Source organism: Nanorana parkeri, unplaced genomic scaffold, assembly GCF_000935625.1.
Source record: "Nanorana parkeri isolate BGI_ZX_2015 unplaced genomic scaffold, ASM93562v1 scaffold1312, whole genome shotgun sequence".
NCBI lineage: Eukaryota > Metazoa > Chordata > Amphibia > Anura > Dicroglossidae > Nanorana > Nanorana parkeri.
This window is the reverse complement of record NW_017307580.1, coordinates 309,709-327,792: the sequence shown is the minus strand read 5'-3', so window position 1 is coordinate 327,792 and position 18,084 is coordinate 309,709. Positions and strand designations below refer to the sequence as shown.

The window sequence follows — 18,084 nt, the reverse complement described above, 5'->3', positions numbered from 1 at the left end:
GCCTAATTGGACTATGTTTAAATCAGCTAATTACACTTCAGATGCATCAAAACAAATGTTGTTCACTGTCTATAGGTTTTCTTTCTAAAGCAGCCACAGCCTAAGGAGAAAAGCCCGACCCTGCTATTAGAGCAATAGTTTCCTGTGATGTTTTGCCAAAGCTTTTTTTTTTTTTTTTTTTTTAACCCTTTCAAATTAAATGCAGGAGCATACATGCTACTAAAATCACTATTCTTATTTTCTAAAGGTAGCAGCCAATCGCTATACAGGTTAAACCAATGGTTCCCTATGGGGAATGCTACAGGAATAGTACTTCTAGTGATAGATTGCGAACAAATAGCATGTTTTAAGGGACTATCTGTCGCAAAAGCTTTGGATAGATATAGGATTTCCCTGCCTCACAGACCGCTAGTTCCAGGGCCGGGACCTCACTTGGGAGATGCAGGAGAGATTCTATTCTACCTCCCCTGATGTAGCATGCAGTCTTTGGGGTTTATTTCCTAAAGGCACATAACCTGGTCACTTTGCAAAGGAATATTGCCTGTACTGAGTGAATGAGGTGACACTCCATCCTCCAATCATGTGGAAGCAAAAATATATTTTTTTCCTTGCATGTGATTGGCCATTCTTTGCATAGGGAATTTTCCCCATATTCACCCATGGAAAATACCCTTGCAAATTGAGAATTCCTTCAAAAGTGAACCGTCTGTTTGCCTTTAGTAAATCAACCCCCTGTGAGTCCACAAATGAGTACTTCTTGCACAAGTTACTGAGTTACATCTTTGCTTTACGACAGATTCTCTTTCTGACACATATTTAGTTAAAGATTGTTTCCTTAATTTTAAAACCCTGCACGTAAAACCCCTGCCAAAATGTGTTCTTTATTGCAGAGCTCATATTGTTTAATACTGTGTAAATACCTTTTTCTGCTAATATATTCTCTTTCTTACACCACAGCCAGTTCCCTTGCATTTTCTTTGGCAGTTTTCTAAGTCTGGATACATAAAACGCTGTATCAGGTTCCTCTAAAAATCGAGAGTTTACACTTCAGTGCCAACAAAAACCACTTTCATTTAGTTATATTTCAGGGTGTAGGTGATCGACTGTTTTCATCGGAAATAAAAGTCCTTTATTAGCCCATAAGATAAAAATGATACAACTGAACTTTTATACCTAGGGTGTGTTTTGTATGTTTCTGCAGAATGGAAGGTTATTTTTGTACTGTGATCTGCCATTCAGGCATGTAATAGTTACATACTTTTCTACATTTGTTTTCAATTGTTCGATTTTTACTTACAGTTGAAAACAGTGTTTTAACAAATTGTGTATTCCTATTCTGCCCATTTATACGTTTTACTTCAGAAGGTGCACTCTCCCCTCTCCCTTATCTCTCTTCCCCCCCACACCATGTATCTCGGACTCCTCTACCCCTCATGTGGACCCAGGACAGCCATTGCAGGTGTTGGTGCCAAGATGGTGGGAAAAACATAGAACATCTGTTCACTGATCTGCTCTACTGTGAATGAACCCTGAAGCGATGATGAATTTGTCACTTCCAGGTTCTGGGCTGTAATTCCCGGTTATAGATGCCAGGAAAGAAGCTGATCAAGCAAAGAAGCTTGATAAGCTTCAGTGAAGTAGAAAGGTGTCATTAGACCCCTAATGTCACCTTAAAGAGAACATATACCCTATAATGTGCTGTCACCCAGGGAGATGGCAATAAAGTTAAGTTAAAAAAAAGTGTATTTTTAAAAAGTGTATACAGTGGGGCAAAAAAGTATTTAGTCAGCCACCAATTGTGCAAGTTCTCCCACTTAAAAAGATGAGAGAGGCCTGTAATTGGCATCATAGGTAGACCTCAACTATGGGAGACAAAATGAGAACACAAATCCAGACAAATCACATTGGCTGATTTGGAACGAATTTATTTGCAAATTATGGTGGAAAATAAGTATTTGGTCAATATCAAAAGGTCATCTCAATACTTTGTTATATATCCTTTGTTGGCAATGACAGAGGTCAAACGTGTCCTGTACGTCTTCACAAGGTTGGCACACACTGTTGCTGGTATGTTGGCCCATTCCTCCATGCAGATCTCCTCTAGAGCAGTGATGTTTTGGGGCTGTCGCTGTGCAACACGGACTTTCAACTCCCTCCAAAGGTTTTCTATGGGGTTGAGATCTGGAGACTGGCTAGGCCACTCCAGGACCTTGAAATGCTTCTTACGAAGCCACTCCTTCGTTGCCCGGGCGGTATGTTTGGGATCATTGTCATGTTGAAAGACCCAGCCACGTTTCATCTTCAATGCCCTTGCTGATGGAAGTAGGTTTGCACTCAAAATCACACCATACATGGCCCCATTCATTCTGTCCTGTACACGGATCAGTCGTCCTGGTCCCTTTGCAGAGAAACAGCCCCAAAGCATGATGTTGCCACTGTATGTGAGAAGAGGCTGTGGGTGCTGATCTCAGAGCCGAGGGGAGCTGCCACCAGGTTCGTAAAATGGCTCTAAAGAAAGCTATTTCAAAACTGAGCAGTTAGCCCTTGCAGAGTGGGGGTAGCCCTTTTTTGTATCGCACTGTTTACTTCAGAAGAGCTGGTACCCTCTTGGAGCAGCCTCTTGCAGCTTGGGCAGCTCCAATCATCTCTAAGCTGTAATCTTTGCAGGCACAGTTATTTCTCTAGATAAACTTAAGGAGAAGCCATCTAATTGCAGCTTTTCCATTACCAGTTTCAGGCAACTAGCCTTAAATGTTTGCCAGTAATAACAGATTATGTATCTATAAATCGCATCACGTACCACCTGCCTATACCTATTATCATGTACTTAAAACGTTTAGTTTTTTTTAAAAACTTTTTTTACTTACTGGGGTCCACCATCACTTGACCCTCTGCATCACCTCTTCCACTAATGAAGACTGGTGATCCACCAGTGCAGACCAAGCCTCTCATCATGATACTGGAGTCTTTAGGGCGATGTGATGACACTGCTTATGGAAATACTATTGGAAGTGTCCATGTCGCCTGGGAACAAAATACCCAAATACCCAAAGAAAGACTCTCCAACAAAGAAGACTTGGGGCCCCTTCTTACTGCTAATTTTGTTTGGGTGGCAGGGGGCTGCCAAGGATGCAAACCTTAAGTTAAGAAATATCAAACACACTTTCAGACACTACAAAGTACCTTTAATTATTTTGTGTTATTTTTTTTCACATTTAACTTTTTTTTTATTGAAGGTTTCCAATCAGAAACACAGGATTTTGTATTAACAGAGCAGAGAATAAAAAAAAAGAAAAAGCAATGAGCGTACAGGACGAGATAATCACAACATAGATAAGTGGTCCCTAATAAGGCAATCAATGCAAACATATGGGTACAAAAATAGTAATGGTATCATTGGTATAATTGAGTGGGTTCAGAGCGATAAGTGACAGAGTGCGTCTATTATCAGAACATTTAACGCACCCAAGGGCTATCATATGGTAAAGGACCATTAATTAAATAAAATGAGATGACTAATGTCAAAAAGTGGGTACACCAGGACAAAGATCGTGGGAAAGAGAGGTAAGAGAAAGAATCATAGATATGAGCAAAAGATAGTGAAGAAAATGGTCTAGGTTAAGGTTAGGCTGAGGGTGGGGAGATGGAGGCTCAAAAAGAGGCAGTGATGACAAATCAGATGGTAAGGAGTTGAGGGTCAAAACTAGGAGGCAGGTCATGTCTCACTCAAGGGGACCAAGTTTTATGAGGTTTAGACAAACTATTATTCAGTTTTGCAAATCGTTTTTTTTGTGGGACATTATGCATGCCGCATATTGTCTGACTCTGGGGAGACTTAGGGTGGAGGATTTCCAAGACTTGACAATGCCATGTTTCGCTGCAGAAAGAATGTGTAAGAGGAGTTTCTGTTTAGTGGATGTGAGAGTGTCTGGGATATTGTTAAGGAGAACTAGAGATGGGTCTATGTTAATAGTTTTGTTTGCAAGAGTACGAAGTACACGAAAAATTAGATACCAGAACTTTGACACTATGGAACAAGCCCATATTTGTAAATATCTAAAGATTTTCTTGCCAGGGAAGTGGTATTGTTTTTTTTAAAAAAAAAAAGAAAACAAATAAAGGCCCATGGTCATTTGAAACTTTCAAAAACGAGTTAGGTTATTGTTGGACCAGAAGGCAAAAGCAGTGGGCACTTACATTGCTGGTATAAATCCTGGTTTAGAGAAAAAGGATAGCATAGGTAGATGGGGCGAAGGGAAGGCGACTGAGTATTTAGATGAGTCCCAAAGATGTAAGGAATGGGAAATGATGGGGTCAAAAAATGGGAGGCCTATCTCTCGGCAATAACCAAAGTATGTTATAAACCGATATGGGGTGAAGATGGGATGGCTCAATTTCAACCCATTTGGGTATCTCATGGGTCGCATGATATTTGGTAAATTGGCTAATCTGAGCTGCAATGTACAATTTAAATAGGTCAGGATGACCAAGACCGCCACATGATTTAGGGATTTAGGAAGGAACAAAGTCCTCCGTGGGACCTGTGGCATTTTATTTGACCATATAAAACGCATGATGTATGACTGGAAAGCTTGAAGTGCATTGGTCGGAACTTTTATAGGTAGTACTCTAAAGAGATACAAAAGTTTAGGTATATTTAAAGATATAATAACATTTTTGCTTAAAACCGGTACAATGTTTGCCTCCCCTATCTTAGCCCTTCACGCCACAGTATCTATTACTTTACAGACGCTGCATTCTCTTTCTTATCATTCTTTATTTTCTTGACATTCTATGGATTAAAACATAATGCTTAAGGTTAAAGTTCCCGTCTTGCAAAATGCAAATGATTATGCATGCTCATGCGCTCAATTGCTTTTCGCTCAACAATTGGAGAATAAAAAAAAAAAATAAAACAAGAAAATTAGATTTGTTTCATTAATCCATGGAACAGACACTCCCAACAGATTTACGCTATTTTCATACGCGGCATCGTAAACTGACTGAAGGGTATCTCATTTTATTTTTGATTAATAGAAAATTGGTTCTTGGAAAAACAGAAATTTATAATAAATCCTTTCAAATTCATGTTGTGAAGCTAATGATGCATTGGGTTTTTTTTCGGTGGTGTAACTCTTGGAGAAAAGGCAAACCGATACCTTCAAGCTATGACATTTCTTGCATTACGGAATGGTATTTATTAAATAGCACAAAATGTGCATTCCATTTTTGTATGGATACCATGTAGGCAATTTTGATTTGTGAAGATATCTTAATTAATACCCAACACCAGCCAAAAATGTTTTACTTTTGATGGCTTCTGTCCTTTAACTCCCTTGGGAAGATTTTCTCATGCTTTTTATCCTACTGACACCAAGATGAAATGAAGGGTACAGGGGTCACTAGTACAAGAAGGCTCTGAAGGTAATAAAAACCTCAGACCTTCCCACTCTACTAAAAAAAAAAGTATTTACCAAACTCAATAAGATATTCTCAGTTATGGAACACAGAGAAATGCGTTACATAACCTTTAATATTGCATACAAATTTGCATGTAACATTGCAATGGTCTGTAATAATGGGATCTATGCTGTTTCATCGTTTCTTGCTATTTCTACAACAGACAATAGAAGTGTTGTTTTTTTTTGTCTGCATTCCCTTTGAATGTTTTACTTATCATGTCTTGTCCCTCTGACTCCTGCCTCTGGGACAGGAAGTTTAGAAAATCCTGTTGGAGACAATAGCAATTAATACCAAAAAGATTTTGGTTGGGCTTTTTATGCTAACATTGTTTCCCACTGCGTCGGTGGTAAAAAAGGGTCAGGTCTGATTTCCAGTACCCTGGGGTGTACTAATGTGCATACCGTAATGCACCACAAAGTTGTGAAGAAGCCCTGATAGGATTTTATGTCAGTGGAGGGGTCACTTTTGGATGTAAGTGCATTGTCTGTGTCTGATGCACCTCAGAAAACAGGGAAAGATGTGTAATGCAATATAACAGAAAAAATAAAGAATGCAGAGAAAATACTATATGTTGCAGGTAAAGAATGGGAAAGGTACTGTAGATATTTTAAGTGCAAATTAACAATCCAGATTAGCTTGGCTTTATGTGCTGGCCTCTGCTACAGAACAATTTGCTGACATATTAACATTGAGGAACACGACTGGATGCGCTTGACTGATCAGCTGCTAAACAGAACAGCATTAAAAAGCAGAAAACTCTGTAATTTGGCCGGTGCCTTGCAGAATAATTTCTCTTTCTTATGTCTGACGTCTTACAATTGTTTTCCTGATGTTCATCTATTTTCTGCGTGATGGCGTTTCACCACAGGCCCCTATATTTAAGATTTGTCTGCCTGCCATTTTTAGAAATAAACATACTGAAGATCAAATTATCTGGAAGTTCTTTCTTTGTTAGCACAATCTGTATTTATAGCTCTTGGTGAAGTGTAGCACACTTAAGTACTGCTGTTCTGAATGAAGAACCTGTCAATATATTGTATTCCTTGTCTTTAATCAGTAGGCATGACCTTAGTAGGTGGGAAAGAAAAAGACAAAAAAGGGCTCTAGTTCGCTGGCCAGTTTATTTATTAAAGAAAAGTGCAGTGTGCAAACTGTAGTAACCTTAGGCACAGTCAGCAGCAAGATTTGTTTTGACTGCTCAGAACTGATTGCAGGTAATGTTTTGGTTGCTATGGATTTCATTTCTGCCAACCCTTCAGAAAAAAATTATACATTGTATGATAATAAAATTGGGTGAACTATGAATAGGGATGAGGAGAACAGAGTTTACGTTTGCCCCAAATTCTTCCCTCTGGAGGTCCTTAGACCTGCACAGAGCAGCGGTTGTGTAATTTTAAAGTAATCCTGAGAGCCCAGAAAGGTGCAATGACACATCTCGGGATGGAGGGGGGTGTCCATGTCCATGATCATGATGCCCTGGACTGACAAGAAATGGCTTAAATGACGTTGGATGCTGCGACAGCTGCATGCCTAGCATGTAAAAAGTGAAAGGCACATCAAAATATTTTTTTAAGATGCGCATTCCAATACGCTTCAAATGTATTCAAATTGAAAATGCAGTATATTTCAAATGATTAAAGTGGAAGTAAAGCCCTCTGGAGGTGTTTGCCATAATGTGCTAGTATGCACAGCAAATTAGCACATTGTAGCCGACTCACCTTGTAGGCAATCCCCTCTAGCGCTGCACTGTCTGCTCTCCCCTCCATGGCTGATACTTCCATCTTCTTCTAGTTGTCTTTTGGGTTCAGTTTCTTCAGCCTTTTAATTGGTCGGGCCAGCATGATATGCTCGCACATGCTCACAGGAGTGACTTCATCCACTTTAAATGAAATTCATGACCTGTTAACCTGCTGGTATCAATTTTTTTTGGGGGGGGAAGGGGGGGTTATACAAATTTTAAAAAAGTTCAAGAAAGAAGTGGATATATGGATCTGTATCCGATGAAAGTGTCACTGGATGGAATGACAAACTGTCAGTGTATATAATAATATATTGTTAATAATATTTAGTCATTTTTAGTAACTGCCAGAATTTATATCCTATTTGTGTAACAATAAAATCCTGATATTTATGTTTTGCAGTGACCTCATTTTGTCCAGTGTTGATGTAGATGCCTCGGGTATTTGGGAATGCCGAGTGAATACTTCCCATGGAAGCATCTCCAAGCAAATAGAAATTGTTGTTCTAGAAACTGGAGCACCTTATTGCCCCATGGAAAGAATAATCAATAACAGAGGGGATTTTAGGTAAATATTTTAATGTATCTTCTTTGTTTTATTTACTGTACTTGGTCATTCATTTATTAATGTATACCTCCTGCTAGAAGTTATCAACAGGAGGGGGGGGGGGGGGCAAAGGAGAGCTTGATTTTATTTTTTTGGCAAAGCAGAGCGTGATTGTATATGACCAGGGTAGAGTGGAGCATTGTGCATTTTCTTTTTGCCTTCATTTCAGATATTATACTTTGCTGATAATCACGGCTTGATCAGCAGCTCCTATTACCAAAAGCTAGATGGGACTTCAGCACCCTGGAAAATCTTTGACAATTCCCACTTTGGGATTGTTGGCAAACTGACTATATGATTGTTTCAAGTTATAGCTTATGGCCTGCCTAAATGGAAACTGGTGAGAGAATAAACATATTCTTCCAATGCTCTCTTTTGCATGTCCATGAACTGCTAAATATCAACAGTTTTTGGAGGAGCAGATTGCATCAATTAAAACATAGTAGCAGTCAGATTGTTTGTTGCTCTTTCCATGGATTTTCTCCACTACTTTCCAAGAAAGAAACCTCTAACAGCAATATTCTGCATAAAGCGAAAATAAACCAAAGCAGGGGTCAACTGGCTTAAACCTAGATGATGTTCCATTTGTCTGAACTATGCTTGTCTACTATACACTGTGGTATTGTGTGGCAATCCCATGGTAGAACTGGGGTTGTAGTCACCCAGGACCCTCAGCCAGAGATGCTGAGCGGTTCCAGGAGGCAAGTTCTTGTACTGGGAAAGGGCTGACTTTGCAGTTCTTCCCAGGATTTCTGGCTTTGGCATGGGATCCTGAAACTGGGAGATTTCTAAGAGAATTGGGAGAGATGAAATCTCCATTCCTGGATCCATCGTTTAGTAGTGGCCAGCACCTAATTGCACACCTGTGCACAGCCCTTATGGAAAGGTGCTGGCTAATGTTCTGGGCTCCAGCTGGGAAGAGGAACAGAGGTGTTCAGGAGTCAGGAGGACTCCATCCAGACGTCAGAGGGGAGCCAGGTGGCTGTGTGTGCTGGAGGCACCTAGAAGACAGCCGAGGAGACAGAGAGCCAGTGACACATGAGGGATGTGTTTTAGAGTGCCACGAGAGGTGGGGTGTGGCTCTGTTAAGAAATACCCTAATGTCTAGGGACTGGGACACAAGGAGTATGTGCAACAACCTGGAGTTGGTGAGCTTGTCATACCTTCAGTTTTGCTGAAATACAAGCGGACCTTGTATTATCGTTGAAGCTTTGTTTTCTGTTGCTGAATTAAATAAAAGACTGTCTTGTTTATGTTTAAAACGGCTTCAAGGCTATTCCTTAAGCGCTCACCATTTGTGCTAACTTCCCCAAACCTCACAACACACACGCAGAAAAAGTCAAGGTAACTTAGGCCAACAGCTTTGTTTTTGCTTGAGTTACCTAACTCTCACAATATTTTATTCACAGGAATTTATATGTCAAATTTAGCTTTCTCAGACAAAGTTCCCTGATTGAGCCAAACTAAGAGACTGTGAGTACATCTAAGGGCTTTTCTGAGCAGGAACACAGACTAATGTGATTGCCAAACGTAAGTCTGGAATAGATGGATGGCTGGACAGTTTGAAAATCTCCCCATCATATGAGATGTGAAAATGAAATCAGTATATTGCAAGTCGAGATATTAATGTGGCTTTCTGAGATGGCAAAATACTGCAATCAAAGCATGCATAGTAGTAAAAAAGTTTATTTTTATTAAATTGATATTATAAAATCTTTAGTCCTACCATAAAATCAATGAAAATCCAAATGACATGTTTGTTTGACAATCATAACCGACCATTAATTTGCTAGACTTAATTACATTTCACATAAATTACATACAGATTTGTCATCCGTAGGGATACAATGGTTAGTTGCTTCTCTTGTATAAGATTTTCAACAAGTTGAAAGGTTGAAGTGCTACATGAATGATCAACGTTAATCACCTTCTTGAAAATCTTATACAAGAGAAGCAACTAACCATTGTATCCCTATGGGAGACAAATCTATATGTAATTTATGTGAAATGTAATTTAAAGTGACATTAAACCCTCAGATTTTTTAACATAAAACAATACTGTAATGTGTGCCTTACTGTAATCCATGCTTGTTTCCCTTCTCTTTGCTGCTCTTCCTTTTAAATCTGTATTCGTTCTCATGCTGGGCAGAACTTCTGTTTTGCAGCAGACTGCCTTGTCTCAGGAATGGGTACATGGTGTCTGTGTGTAGGTTTGCAACCTGAGCCAGCACTACAGGAAGAGGCACCCAGCTGCAAAGGGAAGTTCTCCCCAAGTATGAGAAGACATGAGGATTTATAAGAAAGAGCAGCAAAGAGAAGTGAAACTACCATGGATTACAGTAAGGCACACATTACAGTATTGGTTTATGTTAAAAACATCTGAGGGTTTAATGTCACTTTAAGTCTAGCAAATTAATGGGTGGTTATGATTGTCAAACAAACATTATGTAATTTGGTTTTTCATTGATTTTTATGGTAGGACTAAATATTTTATAATGTTAATTTAATAAAAATAAACTTTACAAATATGGATGTTTTGATTGTGGTATTTGTCATCTCAGAGAGCCCCATTAATATCTCAACTTGCAATATAGTGTATTGGGTGAGATGACATTCTGTCTTGGCACCCCTACATCCTCTTGTTTTGTCTAAAATGAAATCAGAATGAGCACCTGGTCTATGCAGGTGTATAATGGAGCTGGTATTTAAAGTTGAACGCCAGACAAAACCTCTTTTAGCTGTGGTTCCATCAGGGAAAGGTTGGAACCCCTGTCAATTTTTTATTGTTGTCTGTGGCCCTATTAAGGAAATGTCCTCTCCTTTCCTGCCACATTGTGGTGAATATTTCATCTCACATGTATACCAGTGACAATGTTGTAAGGAGGACAGGAAATTTCCTCAATGGTGCCCCAGAAACAATTAAAACCCTGATGGCGCTTTTACCACTTTTTCACTCTATCCAAAACTAAAAAAAAACTAAAAATAAATTAAAAGTTGGGAAATCTCCCCAATAGGACATAGATGGCAAAAAATGTTAACAGAAGTTATAGCCTTTCCTTACTCCAAAATAATATAAAGTTGTATTTTAACATCCCAGGGGATACTTGATATGGTCACAGCTGTCACCTCACTTTAGTGAGATTTCCTCTCATTCACTCTTATGTCTACAGGACAGTAAGTTAAAGGAGAACTATTTGGTTAGGGCTTTTCCCCATAGTTCTCCTTAGGCTAACGGGGGGACACAAACTAGCGTCCTCCCATCACCCTAAGCTCGGTATACTGCGAGCTACAGCTCACGGTATACTGAGACGCCGCAATTATGTCTGGATCGCCCCCTATCTAGAGGCACAACCAGCTGTACCCGCCCCTCCCCTGTCCGTTCCGCCAGTCAGTGCTGGAGGGTCAGAGCGGGGAGGGGGGAATCCAGCCACTCCCCTGTCACGGCAGAGAGCTACAGGATCGAGAGGTGAGCGAACGCCGGTATGTGATACTGAGCCGACCTGTGACAGTCTCATTGTCACAGGTCGACTAGAACTATGAGGTGAGTAAAAAGCACTCACCTCATAGTTCTCCTTTAAAAAAAATCTATCAAACGGGACCCAGATCTCAAAAGGTAAAAAAAGAAAACCTTATAGGGATTATAACCATTTCCTACTCTATCCCAAATGGAAAAGTTTAAACAGAGGTTAAACACAGTAAAGCAGTTGTATTTATTGCAAAAGCAACTAAACAGACCTCAGATTCTGATTCTTTAGTGTCAGTCCCAGAACAGCCGAGCAGGTTATAGAGAAAGCGGGTAGGTAAAAGCAGAATTTTGATGGGTTTTGCTGATTTCTGCATTTTGTACTATGCATTTAGTGGGACTAATATAAACTTCTGTAAAGTGTGTCAGAGTCAGCGCAAGCCTGGGTAGCATACATTACCTTTTCTTAGCGGTCAGTAGATTAATAAAATCTTTAATTCAGCTTCAATTTAGTGCCAAAGGCAATTTGTCATTGGATATAAATCAAAAAGAAGATGTTCTCAACCTTATTGATCATCTTTCAGAAAAGTTCAAGAAAATGTATTTTAAAGAATATTTCAAAAGTCAGTTCTGAGTCTGTAGTACTCTTGAAAGAGAATACACTGTAAATGGCTGGAAGCCTTTAAACCCTTTAAATATATGATTAGTAAAAGGCATAGTTTCCAAGGCATTCACATACTGATGCATCTGCAGGCTAATAATCTCTTATGGAAGAGGTCTCCGCTTTTCTGATCTCACATCAGTTCCTTAGACAGCAGGTAAGAGTGTGAAGCTGTAAAAAGCAGGCTCTGTCTTAGAGATCAAGCTGTTTTGACAGCAAAGTTGTAAGCCATTACTGCTAGATGGCTGGAATTATACATGAAAAAAGCAAAATTGCCTATGTCAACAAACATATTTTATGTCTGATTTCTTCAGCAGCTATCTGGTGTATGTGAGCTAGTGTGACATGATTGTGATATTAGGTTTTTTTTTTTTATTAAACGTTTTCATGTATACGTATGGTGGTCCGACTCTTCTTAGCCTTTTCCACTTTTGCAGTCAGATTTAAAAAAAACAAAAAACCCCGCTATGGGGGTTATTCACTAAGCTGTCAAAGGCAGCCGAATGAATAACCAAGCTGCAGTGAAGCGAGCCAAATTCTCTTTGGCTATTCACAGAAGCCCTGTATGGCTATTTTGAGCCATACATCAGCTGCATTCGGCTCACTTCACTTCCCTTCAGTTCAGCCGAACAGACTCAGCAAGTCTTGCTTAACCGAAGGGAAGAATCCATTTGCCTCAGTCAAAGCATTATCTGGATCCGTTGCGGCGAACGTTCCACAGTTTCTTATCTGCTGTGCACCCCTATTCTCATAGGAGCCAAACAACAAAGAGAGAATATAGATAAATGCTGCTGAGCAGCATTGGGCTTGGTCATTATGTTCGCTACCTCAGAGGTAGGGGACAGAATGAAATGTGTTAATGTGTTATGCCAAAAAAAAAATCTGAAGAAACAGAGTGGGCGATGAATGACGCCCGCCGACTAACCGAAATAAAAAAAGTCCTGATGCCTGCACACCCATCTGTTCCCAATGAACCCCAGATATGACAGATTTGACAACTCCACTCACTAATGTAAACAGAAGTCGAGTGAGTCATGTTGTCACGACTCGCTCCTCCCATTTGTTTTCATGCCATGACAGCTCACTAACCTGAAATGGCATAAAAAAAGGGCAGCGCTAGTCCATGACATCATGACTCGCTCCACCCATCTGTCACATTTGTTATTTAGTGGTGTGAGTTTTTTGGGAGCGGACAGGTGCGTGGGTGTCGGGACTTTTTTTATTTCGGCGAGTCAGCGGGCGTCATCGTTATTGGCCCTGGATTACGTGACTGATGTTGTCTGTTGTCTGTTTATTTACATTTTAGTTGACTCTTTGGTGGATGAGTAGGGGAAACCACTACCCCTTACTCATTCACTAGGGGGGGAGGCAAAGGGGGTACCCAGAAGCAGATAAGCCCCCGTTTACAGACCCCCACAACCACCGGGCCAGGGTTGTGGGAAAGAGGCACTTGTCCTCATCGACATGGGGACAAGGTGCTTTTCCAGGTCTGTGCTTGGATTAAGGTCTAGTTTTTTTGCTTGTTGGGTGTTGGGGCCCCCCCTAAAATTCCTGCCAGACCTAAAGGGTCTGGTATGACTCTTGGGGAGCTTTTTTTTTTTTCTGACATTGTGTCCCTCCTAAAATTCCCACCAGACCTAAGGGGTCTGGTATTAATTAGGAGGGGAACCCCACACCTCCTTTTTTTTTTATCTACTACATACTTGCAGGAAGCCGGTCCACTTTGGCTGAACATTCTCCCTGCTTAAGCTGTGTCTTCGGCTGCCTTCAGCTGCTGTACAGAAGGGTTCCTGCAGCCAAAGCGAGCCAAAGGATTAGCCAAACGTTCAGCTAAACTCTTTGGCAGCTTAGTGAATAACCCCCTTTATATTTGCTACGTGTTCCCATTCACACAGCATACATAAAAAATATTTTTTTAATTTGTTATTTTTCTTGTTTCTTTGGAACGTGACACAAGAGGAGCAAATTCAGATTGAAAAAGTGGGGACAGACTACTCATTAACATACAATGCATCATCCAAGCTTTGAGATGTTTAACCCTTTGTTAGAACAAAGTGTTGAAACCTTGTTTACAATTGATAGTGAGACCTGCCAGCACAGTACAGACTGGATTATTTATGGTGAACGTAACTCCCCAGTTCCCTCCTTAACATCACTTAGGGAAAACGGTCTTTTTCACATGGACGGTAAGGTGGCGGTAAAACCGGACCAATTGATCAGTAATTTAACTACCCCCTGGTCACCTGCAGCAATGTCAGCACTGTGGACGTAGAGTGCTGCACACATTGCCATGGCCACAATGCTTTGCACCATGGCATAGCAAAAAATATACAGCAAATCTCGTCTGTCAGGCGGTGCCACTTGTTAAATGCAATCCTTGCAGTAAATTGGACCGCGCTGCAGCTGTGTGGGTACTCGGTTGCAGCATGGTATTGTAATGGAGAATCCCCACATGGATAGCAGATTACTTTTCAGAGGGTGGTGGAGGCTGCAGTCCAGGTGAACTCAGAATAGAAAATCGAAGAATCAATTTTAAATAATTTTTTTTAAATATATTTTTTTTAAAGTGGACCTTTACCCCCTTTGACTACAAATCACATCAGCATACAGCTCTGCATTCTGATATGAGATGATCTTCCAATTATTAGTTAAATATATTTTCATTTTACTTACAATTTCTTTTGGAACAAATTATGTAATATGCCCAAGCATTGTATCCTGGGAAGGTTACATCAGCATTGCATTTCTGGGAAATCTCATCTGTAATCTCATGAGATCCCGGGGAAAGGCATTTCCCTCCCCTGAGATGATGTACACGGTCTCGTGTCTAGTCACATTCCAGGAAGTAAAGGGAGATCTAGTAACCTGCCCTGTGTTGATTGTCTTTTCTAAAGGTGTCTCTGTTGTTATTTTGCAGATATGGGTAAAGTTCCTCTTTAAGTTCTGCTATGTGTATGGTATGCAACACTGAAAATACACCGTTTTGTAGCGTGTTTTACTACCCCAGTCTGGGGGATGTTTTTCCAGATCATGGAAAAGACAACAGACACTTTCATACAATGACAATATGCATGTGGTAGGCATATAATTTTATCAGCCATGCCATTAGTTTGACATTCAACGAGACATTTGGCATAGGTGCCTTGTACAATTAGAATGTAATCTCTACCAGAGGGAAGGGACTGACGGAAATAAAATAAATACATTTTCCACTTTTGATTGAAAAAGAGGAAAACTCCCACATTTTCCCCAGACTAACACTCGTCAACTGATGTAACCCACTCCGGGACAGACCTGGCAGACAGATTTTAAGTTGAGAAAGTTGGGGGCGGATGCAGCTTGAGAACCTTTGACAAGCTCCAAGTACTCTAGCAGGTCCCTTAGCAAGTTTTACTTGGCCAATTGACTGGACGGGGGACCACACTGAAGGTCAGGCATTACAACATAATACAAGGGCTAGGCTTCTTTCTTTTACCGAAAGGACGTATAATACATTAAACATTGGTTTATATAAAGGGGATTTTAATAACCAGTTACAGATGTATGATAAAAATATAGATAACGTTTAAGATGTTTTTCAGGGCCAAATATGTTTAAAATGAAAGTAGTATAATGGCATGGGCCTATGGCATTCTCCTATACACATCAGACTGTAATTCCTTCAGGAAGCTGCTATCAAATGTAATTTCCTTTCACCCTAAAATGGTTATTCACATTGAATCCAATGCATGATGAGGTTTACATTCAGTGTAAATTATTGTATTTTTTATACATACGAGACTGTTTAAATACATGGTAGCTGTTTCCATTGAATATCATATAATCATATCATAATCATCTTATTATAATAGAATCACTTATCATTTCGATTTCTTTAAAATAGATGTAAACCCTAACTGTATGGCATTACTTTTCATAAGTGCTGTGTATCATAAACAATTGTCTTTTTTATTTATTTAAAAGTCAAGTGTTAGTATTTAATTTAAATAAAATACTTGTTTTTAGGCAGATATTTAATATTGTATTAAAATAAAATACTTGCTTTCACTTTTATCCATCTCTTGTTGTATCCCAGTGTTACTGGCCTCCCTGCAGCCTCTTAGCAGCCACTTTATGTGTACATTCACTCCAAGGATTCTTGAATGGCATTTCTCAAGCTTGGTCGTCTGATAATAAAATCAGTGGTCCATGCCTGTGTAATGTGTACTGAAGTCCCCACTGAAAGCCCATGTAATTAGCTGACAACGCAGGAGTACAATTGGGAGACAGGGATAGAGCATTGTCATTCTATAAAAGCAAGTGCCTGGTCACCAAGTATTATTTTGATTGAAGCTATAGATTTAAACATATTAAAATGTACATTTGAAATTGCCTGTTAACGCTTCTATGAGATTTTAGGAATTGGGTTAATATTTACTTTAAGTGGCACTAAACTCAGGATTAAAATCTTAAAAATGCATTTAAGTCACCTAACTATTAACAAAAAAATTTGTTATTTGTGCATCACTCAGCTGTAGATCCTCAAATCATCTCTGAATTGTGCTGACACCTTTCCTTCTGGAAGGTGGCTACTTTTGTTCTCCATGGTCCCTGTGTGTGTTGTAAAGTAGCCACTGCTCCAAGCTCACTCCCTTGATAGACTATAACTTCAATATTAATTAGTAAACTAAACATGAGATTGTAGTCCATCACAGGAGGGAGCTTGGAGCGGTGACTACTTTACAACACACACAGGGACCATGGGGAACAAAAGTAGCCACCCTCCAGAAGGAAGTACAGTGTCAGCACCAATTTAGAGATGATTTGAGGATCTACAGCTGAGTGAGATACAAATAAGATATATTTTTGTTAATAGTTAAGGTACATAAATGTATTTTTAAGATGTTGCTCCTGTGTTTAGTATTACTTTAACAGGAGAGGCTCATGGAAAATTCCAAACTATGTAAAAAAAAGAAAGTCTTGTTTTTCCTTTCCCAGATGGCCTAGAACAATAGCTGGCATGATGGCTTTCTACCCCTGCAGAGCATTTCCACTTAACTCGCTGCTTTATGCAGAACATGGAGAAGAGCCACGAGCCTGGCGAAAGTGTGACCGCACTGGACTCTGGACAAAAGAAGACTATACAGAGTGCCCCTTTAGTCATGAAGTAACAAGACATCTTCATGCCTTCAGCCTGGTAATCAGCCTTTTCACTTCCCTCTCTGAACATATGATAACTATTATCTCTTCCCAATGAATACGTTCATGTTATTTTTATATGTACAGATTATTATTATTTTGCAAAGGGAGCCACATCTGTAGATACTGAAACACAGACTGTGCTTGCAAGTACCTCATAAATATAATTTCCAAGAATGTCCGCAAAAAATTACAGAGTCAGCATACACAAGACTTTCATGCCAAATCCCTGTTCACACTAAGAGAATATCATCTTTATGTAGAAGCTGAAAAAGTCCCTTAGTGTCTCATTGACTACAAATGAGATGCTTACATTTTACCCTTTAATACACATCTAAATAAATACTCATGAGTTTATTCAGTATGACGATGTAGTGTATAGGGGTTTGTAGTATTCCATAGAAACCAATCAGATGTTGCCTTTCATACGTTTGTAGCACTAAGAACAATGAGAGATGTTTTGTCAGGTTTGCTATGGGTTACTACGCTTTGCTCCTTAGAACTGGCATTATTTTATAAATGTTCCCATGCGAAAAATGTAAGCGTTTCTTCATAGATTCTTTGGTATGACTCATTAATGGAGACAATCATTTTGGGTTTTATGACCAGGTAAAGGTTAGCAACTTTCATAAATGATGTCTAAACATGTTCTTTTTTTGCAGCATTTTCAAATAAATAAGATGTGCATCTTTTAGGATCCTTTAGTATAAATATAAAGTGTTTTATTTCTGATTACATTGTCAGTAGTTTTATTTATCATTATTATTATCATAGAGCATATGTACAAGTATAGCCCAATTCAAGTTAAGTATAAACCTAATTATCCAAATTGAGTGTTCAGTAAAACAAACATTTGTAAAAATCTCTCTCTTGTGTTACATGTATGTGAGCTTCAGCTAAACCACAAACTCTTTTGCTGCAGGCTTCTCTGCCTGGAAGCAGCATTCCTCTGCAGCAGTCTAAGATTCATCCCC

General features: G+C 39.5%; 1 protein-coding gene across 1 annotated transcript in view; it reads left to right on the top strand.

Annotated features, from left to right (window-relative positions):
- LOC108797623 (adhesion G protein-coupled receptor A2-like) overlaps positions 1 to 18,084 on the top strand; it is a 159,478-nt gene that overhangs the window by 122,210 nt on the left and 19,184 nt on the right. Inside the window, exons 8-9 of the mRNA XM_018569246.1 lie at positions 7,605 to 7,769; positions 16,910 to 17,108. Of these exons, the coding sequence (XP_018424748.1) occupies positions 7,605 to 7,769; positions 16,910 to 17,108 (364 nt within the window). The remainder of the gene's footprint in view (positions 1 to 7,604; positions 7,770 to 16,909; positions 17,109 to 18,084) is intronic.